Source organism: Pygoscelis adeliae, unplaced genomic scaffold (assembly GCF_000699105.1).
Source record: "Pygoscelis adeliae isolate BGI_AS28 unplaced genomic scaffold, ASM69910v1 Scaffold443, whole genome shotgun sequence".
Classification (NCBI taxonomy): Eukaryota; Metazoa; Chordata; class Aves; order Sphenisciformes; family Spheniscidae; genus Pygoscelis; species Pygoscelis adeliae.
The window spans coordinates 110,329-125,354 of record NW_008824447.1 but is presented as its reverse complement, the minus strand read 5'-3'; the positions used below and the strand labels follow the sequence as shown (position 1 = coordinate 125,354).

The 15,026-nt window shown below is 42.8% G+C and overlaps 1 protein-coding gene across 1 annotated transcript in view; it reads right to left on the bottom strand.

The window, feature by feature from the left end:
* Positions 1 to 667: 667 nt before the first annotated feature.
* Positions 668 to 15,026, bottom strand: part of DUSP16 (dual specificity phosphatase 16) — a 57,310-nt gene continuing 42,951 nt past the window's right edge. Inside the window, exons 7-9 of the mRNA XM_009321012.1 lie at positions 9,152 to 9,311; positions 8,330 to 8,453; positions 668 to 4,790 (exon numbers count right to left, since the gene is read on the bottom strand). Of these exons, the coding sequence (XP_009319287.1) occupies positions 3,614 to 4,790; positions 8,330 to 8,453; positions 9,152 to 9,311 (1,461 nt within the window). The 3' untranslated portion in view covers positions 668 to 3,613. The remainder of the gene's footprint in view (positions 4,791 to 8,329; positions 8,454 to 9,151; positions 9,312 to 15,026) is intronic.

Below are 15,026 nucleotides of genomic sequence, written 5' to 3'. Positions count from 1 at the left end.
TTTTAATATTGCTACATTTGTATAAGCTATGCTCTGAAGGAGCCGTGAGGGGCATACCCCTCCCTCAGCAATCAGAAGTCGCTCTGAATGCTTCAGTACTGGCAGAATCAGTCAAAACAAGTAACTACATTCTTCTTCAAATAAGAAGTATGGGAGGCAAGAAAAAAAACCATGGGGTTCATCCTAAGTAACTTGATCAATTTGAAATACTTGCCCCAGAAAGAGTAGCACAGCTGCCTTGGGAACAGTTTACTCACAACTGCATTAGACATTGTAAGATGTTAATGCAGAGAAGCGCCACTGCTGCTATTCAAGGGAGCAGAAGAGGTGGGGTAAACAGGAACAGGTAAGAGGCTGAAACTGTTACCGGTGCTGTAAAATCACCGCTGCTTGCGACGAGCCGTCCAAAGCTACCCCATCTGTGTCATTCATTAACAGGCGTGCATCTGCAAAGGATACACAGGATAAGGACGAGCTCCCTGCTAGTCCTGGGTGCTGGGGAGCAGGCAGGTAACGCACACTCCACAGCCAGAGGCAGACAGGCTCCTTCCTCAGCCGTTCTATATAAACAGGTACCATTTCTGATTTTATTTCATCATAACATACAGGTAATGCTCATGACACAACAAGATGAGAAACTCACATCTCTCTGAACCATTTAAACAGCTTGCCATACACCAAAGAACATTATATTCATATTGAACATATACACATTTCCCCTCTCGCATCCTCCACTTCGCTTTCCAAACTTCTAAAAACCATTTCCAGCATTGTTCAGGCACGGGACACTAGTTCAGACAGGAGACAGGGCATCACCCTGCGCAGGACATGGGGTTAAGGCTTCCTCCTACAGGAACCCGTCCCCTAAAAATACTGAGCCTACAGCTTTGATTCATTCAGTGACTATAGCGTATTGGAAATCACAAGGAGACAGAAGATCAGATTTCAGTTCCTCAGAAGGTGATTAACCGAACAAAACCCAAACGTACATATCTGTATGTTAAGGGAGAAGGGGAGAACACACATGTGAAGGAGCACAAAAGACAGGAAGATTCTGTTTCTGCCTCTAGGGCTTGATTTGTGTTAACCCCCATTAACTGATTTAAATCAAAGACACAGGCTTTTACTGGTATCTGGCTGAGCGGAGCACTGCTAAACCATTTGCATACATATATACACGCACAGAGTGTACATATATGCTGAAAATAGTTGTAATGTAATTGCTTTCACTTGATATGTAAACAGAGACAAGTGGCAGTATGTTTAATGAATAGCCAAGACCTGACATGCTTTCCCATGCGGTGTCGACCTACCCCTTGCCCAGACTATCCCTTCTTCCAGCGTCTCACACATATGGCACAAACACAGCCTCTGGATTCAGTTATTCCTGGTGCTGCCTCTCTGTCTCTTTTGCACTTTTTAGGATCAAGTCAATCAACACTGTAGCTTTCAGTGCTATTTTCAACAGTCCACTGTAGGAAATTAAAGTCACATCCTAGCCACAAAACAAAACAATGACAAAAATCTTCTCCACTTTTCAATATAGTAAAACCTGAGATTTGAGTCACAAACTAGTATACTTACAGTAAAAAAAAACACCAAACCAAACAAAACATAACCCAAGCTGCTGACTTGAATTAGGGCTTCAGTTTGCTGCTGACAAATCTTTTTTAAAGCTGTTGGCCAAGGGTATTTGTTACATATGATTTACAATTTTCAGCTGCCTGCACTGAAATGGGACAAAACAATATAGTTCCCCCCGATACGCACGTTCTGAGGGGTGTTGGGGAAGACCGAGATAACACGTGTGCAGCTCCCATCGGAGCAGGAAAGATGAAGCTTTACGCTGTGCGTCTGGTACCACCCCTCGTCATCGTAAACCTTTTGCAGCAACACGTGCACGCAAAACAATTTGAGCAGCAGCAGCCGCCAAGGTACCGCACGAACGGCGAGCTGGAGGAGAAGCAGCTGGTTCGCTGTCAAAAACAACACAAGAAGGGCTGTGCCTAATCTCCCATGGAACACCCCGCTGGCAGCAGGGAAGCGACACCTCCTTGAGCTGGCGCGTTCCCTGGGGTGGCGAGGGCGAGGACGCGGTACTGGCCAGCAGCAGCACAGCTAGAAGCGTCTGCAGCCAAATCACGCGTCAGCATGCTGGGAAACTAAGACCCTATCCTGGGACAGAGGACGAGGGCCAGGATCAAGCTCCTTTGGAGCCGCGAGTGCAGGAGGTGAGCAGGCTTCCCATTAAAGCTGCCTCTTCTCAAACCCCCTTTCGTTCACACCACACTATGAGATGGGACGCTGGAGGTCCCCTTCTGCTTTCCTTGGACAGCCAGCCAGACTACTCTTTCTCAGATGACGTCAGCAAACCTAATGAGAAGCTTCTATCTCCATAAGTCCCCGCAGTTTGAGTGAGGGTGTTGGGATGGAAAAAACCCAGCCACCTGAGTTGCCCCTACCCCACAGGTGACTGGAACCATATATGAAGAGCAGTTCCTTAATGGTACTGCTCAGTTAAGCACAAAAGCCCATTTTTAGCTTTAAAAAACAAGAACAAAAAAGCCTTCAAGAGCCATCTATTGAATTGTCAACTGGCAAGAACAGGATGTTGCGGTACTGTACCAGCCACTTCTCTTGCACGTAACCCTAAGTATTAACCACTCCGTTATAGCTTAGAAGCCAAAGCAGCTACCCCTCTCCCAGAAGCCAGCTTAATATAAAAAATACAAATACTGCTTATTTTATGTTCAAAAGACTGGGGGAAACAGTCATAAGTATGGTTCATTTGTCTTTTTAAGAACTGCTGCTGAGCCAACTGAAACACTTGTGCGTAGACAGCTTTAAAAAAAAAAATAATCAAATGTGGCTAATCGTTACTTGTTCACATTGCTTATGAACTGACTACCAGCATCTGGCAGCCATAAAGCCCTAGTTTATTTTTATATTTTTGAGGTACTGGGGTTTTTTTCTCTGAAGCAGCTCTCTAGCGAATCACCTAAAGCCTATCCATTAGAACAATAGTTACACCAGTATTTACATTTGTCTGAACTGTGTGTTCAGACCAGCCTTGCTGTAACCAGTCCCTACATCCTTTGGAATCGCTCCCGGTCTCCTTTCTTACGGGAAAAAGGTCTCCCTCCAGAGGTTGGCTCAGTGTCAGGGCTAAGGTGCACTGGTGAAGACGAGGGGCGCAAGGAGGGGAGAACAAAACTAGCTTTGATGGGTAGGAGCGTGTTTCAGTGGAACCAGAGAAAGGGTTTGATACCAAGAGAGCTTCCTTTTTAAAAACCACTGAAGGGATGTGCAATCCATTGCATGTAATTGCTTCCTCTGTCAGGGAAAGATCTTTGAAATGTTCTGCCCTTCTCCAGGGAAGGGGAGGAGAAAAGCCGAGCGGTACGCTCGGTCTCCTCAGGCAGATGCTCACTTGTCATTTCTGTGCTGTATTAATCTACTCACTGTGTTCACACTGAAGCCTCACATTTCTTCCCTTCCCCCCCCTTTTTGCACAAAGTTCGTTCTTTTCAGATTTACAGGGACCTCTCAAACGCTGGGGGAGCGGCCTGGAGGAGGAAGCAGCTCCGATAGAGTCACACGAGCCCGCTGCCCCTCAAGACACTTCAATGATTTCCATGCTGCCTGAAAAGCTCGACTGACTGCCTACTTTCCCCAGTTCTTCTCTGGATCTGTTGTCTGACATGATGCTCTCCCCAAACTCCATCTGGCAGCTTCTGCGCTTAAACTGCTTTTCAAAAGAGCTTTCCTCATGCCAGCTCCGCCTGGAGTCACCTCGATCACCCTGCTTTGGCCTCCTGCGCACAGCACAGGCTTGGTCACAGCCTGTGGGCAGCTGACTACAGCTGTAGGCAGAGTAAGCAGCGCTGTTCCCATAGATGGCGGAGGCAGAGTAGAAATGCGAGGACTCAGTTGCAAAATACCAGCTGTTGGTAAGGGACGTAGCCGACGTCTGAGGAGCCAAGATGTCCGAGTGCCAGCCTTTGAGGCCCAGCCCAGCAGCAGACTTCGCCAAATGCTGCTGGCTGGTGGAGAGACCAAACAAGAAGTTTGTTCGGTAGTTGTCTTCCATGCTCCCGCTCCGGTGGAGGGGGTACAGGAGTGACCGCTGAGTGGTGGCACTGCTGCTGGCTCTCCCCAGGTGTTGCCGTTTGCTCTGGCTATCCAGCTGCCAGGTGTTCTGGGGTTTCTTGGGAGGGTTTGCTTCCTCTTTGTCAGGGCTGGTTTCTGGGGTCTGCTCCGAGACCTCCTGGACAGGGGAGAACTGACACAACTTGCTGCCGCCCTCTAAAGCAGTCGCGTGTTTGTAGTATTCCAGGGTGTCTTCGGAGGAGGCAAAGCCCTGAACCGATGCAGTCACACAGTTGTTACTTGCCGAGTAGGATACGGATTTGATATCCAAAGAAAAGGAGCGCTTCAGCCGGTTGCTGTCCTCCACCTTATCTAGGGAGACGTGCAGTCCGTTTATGCCCTGTACCAGTGGGCCATCTTCCAGAGGGGACAAGTGCCCGCGTGGTGCACTGCCGCAGTCCGTCGGCTTCTGTTCCACGATCTCAGAGGTAGCAGTAATGCAGAGCTGGTTAGTGGAGAGGCTGCTCTGCCCACCTTCTGGGACCAGCACGTGCTCGCTGCTTTTTTCCAAATGCAGAAGTTTCAGCTTACTAATATGTGCAGGCTGACCGCTCTGGTTCTTGATCTTTTTCTCAAAGTCCAAAAGCTGGCCCAGAAAGTTGAAGTTGGGAGAAATGGTTGGCCTTTTTTCTTTCACAAATCTGGAAAGAGGGGACAAACAAAACAAGAATTAATTTATGGACCTGCTGCTCAGACCTGAGATAACCCTAGAGCGATTGTTGCGAATGCTAACAGCCTAACCTTAACTTGTCAGGATGCCCGAGGTTCAGTCAAGCACAGGAAACGTGGATGGGGAGGGGGGGAAGGCACCTTTTAAGCCAGATAATGCTGGATGCTCTCCATTCTCTCTGTAGCTTACTTAAAGGTGGCTAAAAAAGGTAAAAGGAAGCATTCTTTTTACCCCTTTATGATGTCCACAAGGTTTGAGGGAATAATTTTCCTTATTTTACTTCACCAGTGGGATCTCTGCTACCTTGGTTTCCAACCAGAGTTAAGAGCTCCTCAAGTTCTGCATGAACAGCATCAGAGGTCTAGGCAATAGACCTCAGCCTCCCCTGCACTGCAGAAAGCAGACCACCTTCTCCACTATTCAAAAGGGATGAAACCCCATATTCCTTTCACCTCTCTCATCCTGTTGTTATTGCAGTGAGTGCTTCCTACCCTCTTTAGCTGTATCAGGGAAGACGCAGAGCTCTGATAGATGCTGACCTTATACAGCAAATGCCAGTGATTTCTACCATATGCTGGTATTACTGACCACTGATACGATCATCAAAAACAAAACCAGAAAAGAGCAAACGCAGCATTAAAACACAAACATTCTCTCCAGCTCTGTAGGTGTTCAGCAGTAAAGGGCAACAGTATTACCAAATCACTGGAAGAGTTAACCTACTTTCGAGTCCTGTAGGAAGCAGCCTGACTCGCATACACGTGCCAATCTAAGCATGCACTTACATACTCGGTTGAATATGGACAAGGTGCAACGCATACTTAAAATGTTTTCCTGAACCAGGACTCTAAATGTATGAAAGACTTAAGTATTAGAAGTCACGTTATATACTTCAAAGTTAAATACAAAAGCAATACTTCCTACCTGTCTGATTTGCAATATAGCTAAATAAGTACTCTTTGCTTTTTACAGGCTGTAAAACAGAAAGCTGCCCAAATCCTTCCTCCTCCTTTTTTTTTTTTTTGTTCTTTTTAAAAAGCATTCCTGGAACTGTGAAGGTACCAGATGACAAGGGAATTAACAAGGGAAGAAACCTTGAAGAGCTAAATCTAGTACAAACACACATATAACGTATCACTGGGAAAATTAATTATTATTAGAAGCAAAAAAATCTCTCTGGGGATGTGTACAGAAGGTGAGTGTCCAGTCATTAAAAACAGCATGAAAAAAATTCGAAGGTGTACTTGTGCATATATGTATACACTAGCACAAATGCAAGCAAGCACATGAAAAATACCAAACAAAACTTGTTTTTTGGTTTTTGGTTTTTGTTTTTTTAAGTTGCCAAACAACAAACAATAGCAAGAATAGTGGAGCTGACATGATGACCTGGAAGATCAGATTGCGCAAAGTGATAGTGGAAACTTCCACCATGAAGTGCCAACACTGGCAAATGGAGAAAACTAGTAAAAGTCATCTCAGAAGAGACCTTTTAGGTTGATCTCCTAGCATTGAATCTGGGGGCTTTTATTCCACTGTAAGCAATTCACTCACAAGAATTCATTAGTCTTAATTCATTCTTTTTCAGTCAAAGCTAGTTGTACTTGTTACTGGATTTGTTGTTTAAAGCAAGATCCTTCTGGACAACACTGCGATTTCTGGCCTGTGTTCCGATAGCCTCTCCCTTCCACTTTCTCCTCGTCTCACCCCAAAATATTGGGCAGTCCTAAATTTAAAACTAGCTTTTTAAAAAATGAAAAGGGTTCAAGAAAGTCTGCTGGATCCCCCCCAACAAGTTTTAAGGCTTTGCAAACTTTCTCATTTCAAAATGCACACTCTTTTTTCCAATTGGAAAACGTGCATAACATTTAATTTTTATGTTTGTTTCCCTTGGATTGTCCATTATACAAAAGAAAAGATTAAAAACATTTCTTTCCTCAGATCTTTCACTTCAAGTAACAGTGTCACCTTTTTATTTTTGTAATAGTGTCAGATGAACGTTTTATCTAATGACTTTCATTAACTCAGAGAAAAGTATTTTTCTTTCAGGCTTTGCCAACAAGAGATCTCAAACCAATGAGTGAAATGTGCTGCAGACTGTTCTCACTAAGCCGTATCAAAGGAAATATAGCAAAACATAATCTGTATTTCACAGTAGCTGTTCGGTATTAACAGTGCAAAGTAAAAAAGGCCTAGGATGATTAATCCTTTGCACTCAACTGACGCTTCTGGTTAAGAAACAAACTAGAATTTAATGCAGAGATTTCACGGAGGAGTTTAGAAGCAGCACTTCAGAAGTTCCCTGAAGCATGTGCATTTTAGAAGTGTTTAGTACTCTACAGTTTAACCTCCAGACCACTACCAGCCTGAGACCAGACAGGTTTTTTTAGTGAATCAAGTTCATAACTTGCACAGTATCCATCCACATCCACTAATTCATGCATATTATCTATACCTGTATAACTGTGAGTTTTCATCTATGCCTCTTGACCAAACCTGTTTCACCATACATGTTGAAATTACTGCACAACACCGAACTGTCAGCAGGCTCTAGTAAGAAACGGTGGAAAATTTCTAAAGGCAATGGGAGATGGCTGTAGTTCAGGCACCTCTTACGTGCACTTTTTTCGCTGCATACATAATTATGTTCATCAGCTTAAAAGAAAACGCTCCATGGAAATCACACTCCACAAGGGAATATCAAATGTTCGCATGTTATAGCGACGCGTCAGCTGTGCCAACTAGCGTATAAAGCCCATCAAAAAGAAAACCATCATTTTCTGTACAACACAACAAAGCAGGTTGTTCAATGAAATAGAGAAGTCATGGTAAACTGCAACCAAGCCACCTGGAATCTAGTGCAGTGTTCACAATCGAAGTACAGAAACGTGGGATTTGAAAGGTTAAAAAAGGGGGGTGTGGGAAGGTTGGTACCACAAAAATTCCCTGATGCCACAAAGAGCCAACACTTTCCGGTTGAGTTTAACAGCAACAAAGAAGCTTTCTTAATTCCTAGACATTTCACCTGCAGGCAGTTCTTCGAGAGCATTACCAAATACCAAACTGAAGTCAACAGCTCCAGCCTAGCATGTGTCATAAGCGTGATTATAAATATCCTCAGTTCTCTTTCCTTAACTCTATCCACTCCATTCTCTCTCTGACTTGCAAGATATTGTTTTATGTGTGCTATAGCTGTGTGTGTGTATGTATGTACATAACACACACATTTAGTAAGCAGTTTAAATTCCATGTATTTGCCTACTCAGAGCAAAGACCAACACCAGCATTTTGCAGGTGGGGAATTAATATTAGGTGTGTGATGTCTACACAACACCACTAATTTGTTTATGGAGGAAGCCTACTTTTAAAAACGGAGTGTGCAGAGGCCAGTGAACTACCGGATAAAATAACATGTCTGCTTCTACCCTTGGTCATAAAACCTTTTATTCTTCACCTTAAAAACAAGCCAACGGGCAGAAGAATTAATATGAAGGGAAGTTTTCTCCTTACCTGTAAGCTTCGTCTAAGGACATATCCATTCTCTTCATGATATATGCAATAGCGATTGTGGCAGAGCGAGATATTCCAGCTAAACAGTGCACTAACACATGGCCATTTGATGCTTTTGCTTTTTCTGCATAGCAAAGAAATTGGCAAGTGTCACACTCAGCAGCATTATACCACCATGAAAAGTTCGCAAAGAAAGCAATGTTATGTAAAATTGTTCAAAACTTCCAAATGAACTGCTAATTGCAAATCTCATGGAAGCTTTAAACAAAAGTCACTTATTTTCTCTAGCACTGTATAGCACTGAGTACAGAAAAAGCATGCGACTACACTCAGGAAACATACTGCAGTTACAGCATACCGCATTTTAATGTGCACATAAACAACCCTATTTAAATGTCTGGGAAAGGTGATTGTTTCTAATTTTATATGCAAGTAAAAAGCAAGCATTCATGATGGAACAATTTGGCCAGTTCAAATTTGGCTAGCTCACTTCTCAAAGCTAAAGACAGGATCTGTATATCCAATTTTCTAATTCGCTCTCTGCAGGCATATATCAGGCACCTACTAGGTTGCCAGAAAGCAGAGCTGTGCTCTTAAAAAGTGTCTTTGTTCCATAAGTGCTGGAACACACAGTGGCAGAATCTCTGTACGTTATTTTGCTTCTGTGCTTCTAAAGTAATGGTGATCACGTACGTAGATCCTTAGGGTATTTTCATACCACCCAGAAAGCGTTCAGGTCTTCTCCAGACAAAACAGCAAGGCAGACACACACAAATGAATCCAGAAACTGTTCTAGAGAGAGAATTTAAATTTTCTTCTCACCTATAAAATCGACTGATTTATCCAACCAAGGTAAAATTTTCTCACAAAAGCTGTCGTTCACAGGCACTCTCAGGAAATGGGATTCCGGAATAAAATCAGGCTTTGGACAAGTATTGCTGGCATTTAGTACGTAGCCAATATCATTCTGCTGCATCAGCTCCTAGGAGAGAGAAAGATTAAGCCTCGAGAAGTCAAATGGTACCTTTGGCACATTACAAAGAAACTATGAACCCAAAGCACATCATATAAAGCTAAAACCCAAACTGGAATTCACGCTGGAATTGCTCTACCTGTATTAGGGGCATTCTTTTTCGGAAAAAAAAAAAAAAAGGCACTTCCCTCAGCTTTTAATTCTTCAAACATCTTTTAATGAGTCATCCAGTGTGTCCAAATAACATATGGACTGCAAAGCACATACAAAGTTAACAAAGAACAGAAATAAAGGTAGAATACCTTCTGCTACTGTGAAGCATCACTCCCAACAGAATGAATTGTTTGCTACTTTGGTTTAAATTCTCACCGTGCAAGCTGACAACATAACCAAGCACTTCCCACACGTAGTTTGCTGACCCGAATACATGTTTTCTGGATCACATATCTAAGACTGAGGTTGCCCCATCACAGATATTGATGAGCAATATGAAATGAAACTGCTGCCTCCTGCAGTCACCTCTTAAAGTGTCTGGGACTTCCTTGTTTCTAAGGCAACGTGCAAAACTCACTCAAAACCGTGAGATAAAGAGCTGAGTAAGAGCTGAAGGCCTTGAATTAGACCATTTTCACACAGCACTAACTGCAGTTTTATAGGAGTTCCGCTTTGTGGGTTACGATTTAGTTGCTCATATTTCAGTTTTCAGTCTTTAGTGCTCTTGCATCTCAGAGATTATCACAGCAACAAAAAGATTCAAAGTGTAAGAGTCAACTGGGCTTTTAAAATAAGTCAATTTTCATGATTGCAAATTAAAAAAAACAAACCCAAAGACACCTCTTTTCTGCACCTTGCCATACTTTTTGTATTTAGAGTTGTGCGAAGTAGCATCTGATGCAGTAGGTACCTCAGTGCCAAAACATGTGAAACAAGTTCTAGATAACTAGAGATGGCTCTACCAAAACCATCCAGTCTCCTGCAACTAAGAATCTTGACACAGAAAAGCAATTAAGCAGGTTGGAGTAATACTGATCAAACAACTTTTCTGGTTCAGATATGATTTGGCAGTAAGTGACATGCAATACTATGCTTGGACAGTAGTTGCACTGAATACAAACACTGGGGAGCTTTTGGCCAGATTTCTATGGAAACTAATGTCTGAAACTAAACTGAAACAGAAAAAAAGCCAAAAAAAATCTGATTTTAATCCTGTTGCTTTTATAGCAATTATATAAAAAAGAAAAGTCATGTCAATCCATGGGAGCAGTGGCAAGAAAGAATTCTTACACTGCAGGTTTCAACTGGAGGACTACCAGTATGAAAATACAGTCATGAAGCCAAACGGTCGCTTCTTCCCCATATGTATTTTTTCTGCAAGCGTAAAGATGTTTTGGTGAAGAGAAACAGGGATATGGCTAGTTGAAGAGCCAGAACTCACTCTTGTTCGAATCAGAGCAGTTTAAATGATGTGTGATATTTCGTATACAGGTACACCACATGCATGTTACAGTGTGTATGTAGGAAGGGATGAATACTCACAGACACACGTGTACACATGCATAGATTAAATGTTCAGTGAGAACAAAGGACTGCAGAGGAGAAGAGAATCTACCTCAGTCATTTACAGAGGGAAGCGTATACAACTGCTACTGGCTGCATTTTAAACAGGGAATTTACACGAATCTCTGCTAGCGAGCTGAATTGTGTTGCCTGGAGCAAAACGAGCAGCTCCTCCAAACTTTCACCTGAAGTTCCTCACATCAGCACATTCAGAGGTGCCTGAAGGTGTGGGCACCTTAAACTAATGAACATACATTATATCATAAACATACCCATCCAAGGGGAACAGGAGATGACCAGTTACTTGCAAAGCAATCATCAGAAATATAATTTGCAGCAATGGTCCAAAAAAAAAAAAAAAAAGAAAAAAGAAAAAGGGCTGGATGTGTCAAAATAAGTTCTCAGCCTTACTGCTTCTTACCCTGCTAGTTTCCTAGGTCGTGCTCCCAGTAAAGCTCAGCTTCTCATCAATGACAACAAATTCCAATATGTCACTGATTTCCCCCTCTCCCTTTCCTTCACGTCTCCCCAACTCAACCAGCAAGCTCCCTTCAGCCCTGCATGCCTTTCATAGCCAACTCTGTTGTACCTACCTTTACTACATTTAGCGCTCACGCACCGGTAGACCTAAAAGTTTAGCAGGAGTGCTGTAAGGAAGTAGGGGAATATTTGAAATTATCCAGAGAGGGAAGGTATTGGGAATGAGGTTCTTGGCACAGGGGACTAGCTACCGCTAGACCTGCGGTATCTCACGTATGCAAGGGAGACTCCCGATCCCCAGCATCTCCTGCCTCACTGTCCTGGGCTACACAGCTTTCCCCTTCTAGGATCCCAAGCTCTTCAGCATCAACCTCCGTAAAACAAGTATCTGCTTTAGAGCACTACGTTGAAATACTGCCCCCAAACCAGCTCACCTGCTTTTGTCGCTGCTTCAAGGTGAGCAAGGACCAACTGGAATAGCAGGTACAAAAGTACCTGCAGGGTCATGAACATTATCATGCATAAAGGAGGGAGGCGATGAAGGTATCACTAACAAATGGACTGCCACGATGCATGTTTGTTCAGAATATAGCTAAGGGGAGGCTGATGAATTTAGAAGAAGAATAGAAAACCTTATTATTTCTTTTAAAGCATAAGCGCTGGTGGGCCGCACAGTCCAGCCATCACGATTCCACAGTTATGCAAGGTTTTGATGTGGAATTGATTATTCAAATGGGAACAAGAAGGCTGCAGATGCCAAGACTGAAATCTTTGAGCCAAAAAAGCACCCAAAAATGTGTTAGTGCTTGTCTTTGAGACTAAGGCTAAAGAAAGAAGTTATGCTTCCTTCTGTTATAAAGTATCAATCATTCCCTGTGCAACATGCTCCGATATAATAACCGTAACAGTGCCTTCATTGTAAGGCACCCAAGAGGAAGAAGTGAATTAGGGTGGGAGGAAGATCCAGAAATCCTAATACTAACAACTTTGTGAAAAGAAGGTAAATGCTCTTTTGTCAGCTTTTTTATGACTCGTTTAATCTGAAAATTAATGGCACCCTAAAATGTTATTTTGTTCCAGGAAATAAAATCCAGGTCTGGAAGAAAAGAAAGAGAATAGTTATGTAAGTAGCAAAGCAGAAAGTTTTACAGTTTAAATGCTGGTACAAAACGTGAGATCTAAGTAGGAGGCTCATTCAGGCCCATAACCACAATACGAATTTTTCTCAGTTATACTAACTTTCAGAAAGAACACTGTCACTCCTGTCCTGTGTAGGTTAGAATTTAGTTTGTCTTTCTTTCACAAAGATCAACAAAGGTCTCCTGTCAAAATATGTATCCTCTTGGCGATGCCACCAATATATCACACTGAGACCCAAAAAGTGAAATTAACTTTTCTGTTAGCCAGAGTAAAGTAAAGCTGTTAATCGTGAAAAAAGCTCGCATTTTGTAAATATGTGCATTTAGGTAAAGCAGCAGCACTGATCACCAAGTGACTAAAGAACACGTGGAAGTGCCAGGTGAGAACTTTTACGAGATTTTTAGTGTTTCAACCCTGCAAAAAAATATTATGAACATTTTCAGAATTAAGCATTTAGAAAGAAATCTGTAAAGCAAAAATATAAAGAATCTTCTGAGACTTTTCTGCTCATTAATCATTAATTTTGCTAAGGGACACAAACCAAGCATTTGTGTTTGCGTATCTTTCACAAATGAAGCGTTATCAGCAGAGGTATGAATGGCAAATAGCATTAGTATTCTTAAAAGGTCATGAATACAGATTGTCCTGCAACAAGACAAACATTTCCCTACCCGTGCACTCAGAGATAAACTTAGAAAGATCTTGAAAAGATAAGCTCATCTTGATAAAACATGCTGAAAAGTCACATCTTTAAATAGTCAGGTTGAACAGTAGTGCAGATTAAGAGTTCTTTTTGCAGATATTTTTCAGACATTTAAATTTTAGAGAAATCAATATGTCTGGTCAATGGAAGAAATCAGGGGAACTCACAGATAGCATTTGAAGGCAAAAATAAGGTCAACCTATACAACTACATCTTAATGGTTTTGGGAATCTTACCAGAATTTTTCAGAAAATTATTTTTAAAAAATCTGGACTTGAATTAAAAAAAAAAACAACTATTCTAATCTTAACAGAAGGCTGACTTCTTGTTCCCAGTAGCCAACAAACCAGCAAGACCATTAAACCAGAGCATGCAAACGTAACCACTTACCAGCTCATAGACTGTTCTAACAGAGACAGAACTTTGCTCCTTATCCCTGGTTTTTGTCTTTCACCCTCCCCTTTTGAACGTTCCTCGCTTCCCAGCTTTCTTACCACGTACTGGTATTTCTGAGCACTCAATGTAGTCAGAGACATCCTCCTTGCTCTCCCCCAACACCCCTGCATAGGATCCAGGCTTCCCTAGAAGCAAAGTGAGCAGCAGAGATCTGCCGAGCGTGTTTCTAGCATGCTGATCTCTAGCTGCTGCTAACTTTGAGTTCAATCAAGAAACTGATTAAACCCAGGAAACTGGGAGTTGCCAATAGTTGGGAAAACTAAGAGGCAGAAATCTTACTTTGTTCCCACACTTCTTTAGGTTAGTAAAGGTACCAATATTAAATACGGAAGCCGCTTCAGATTTTCCACAGGCAGTCACCAAAACTGAAGAGGTAAGATAAGCTACCAAGACACTAAGGTCTACTTCAGTGCAGCGAACAAGTGACATGCTCAGAATAAAGCACTGCCTACTATTTCCTCAAAGTACGAGGAAAAAGGTATAAGCAACACGCAGATCTGAAATCATAAGATGTCTATTTGTCCTAAAATGGGTAAGAAAACTAAGAGGTACCATAGTCATCTATGGAAGAATTTCCGTAAGACTGACTGTAAAGGATAATGCCAGGTGATAAGAATTTACTGAACTTTCTGTGGATTGTATGCTGTCGTTTTTGTGATTCTTCGTAAAAAGCGGGAAACACAGCAATCGCTGATCATAACTCCCCAGAATATGTGAGGAAGTACAAATCTCACAAACTCCTGGGGTCCTGCATTAATTCTAAAGCATCTGCAGTGCTTCCTGATGTCTGATGGACACATGCCGAAATAATATCAAGATTGTAGATTAATAGGCAAGAGAGCCAGCACCAGGTCTAAGCTCTTCCTGTTGTGGTGGGTTGACCTTGGCTGGACGCCAGGTGCCCACCAAGCTGCTCTATCACGTCCCCTCCTCAACTGGACAGGGGAAGAAGAATACGACAAAAGGTTTGTGGGTCGAGATAAGGACAGGGAGATCACTAACCAATTACCGCCATGGGCAAAACAGACTCGACTTGAGAAATTAATTTGATTTATTACCAATCTAATCAGAGTAGGGTAACGAGAAATAAAACCAAGTCTTAAAACACCTTCCCCCCACCCCTCCCTTCTTCTCAGGCTCAACTTTACTCCCAAGTTCTCTACCTCCTCCTCCCCCTGCGCGGCGCAGGGCGACTGGGAATGGGGGTTTTGGTCAGCTCATCACACGTTGTCTCTGTTGCTCCTTCCTCCTCAGCAGAAGGACTCCTCACACTCTTCCCCTGCTCCAGCATGGGGCCCCTCCCACGGGAGGCAGTCCTCCACAAACTCCTCCAACGTGAGTCCCTTCCATGGGGTGCAGTCCTTCAGGACGAGACTGCTCCAGCGGGG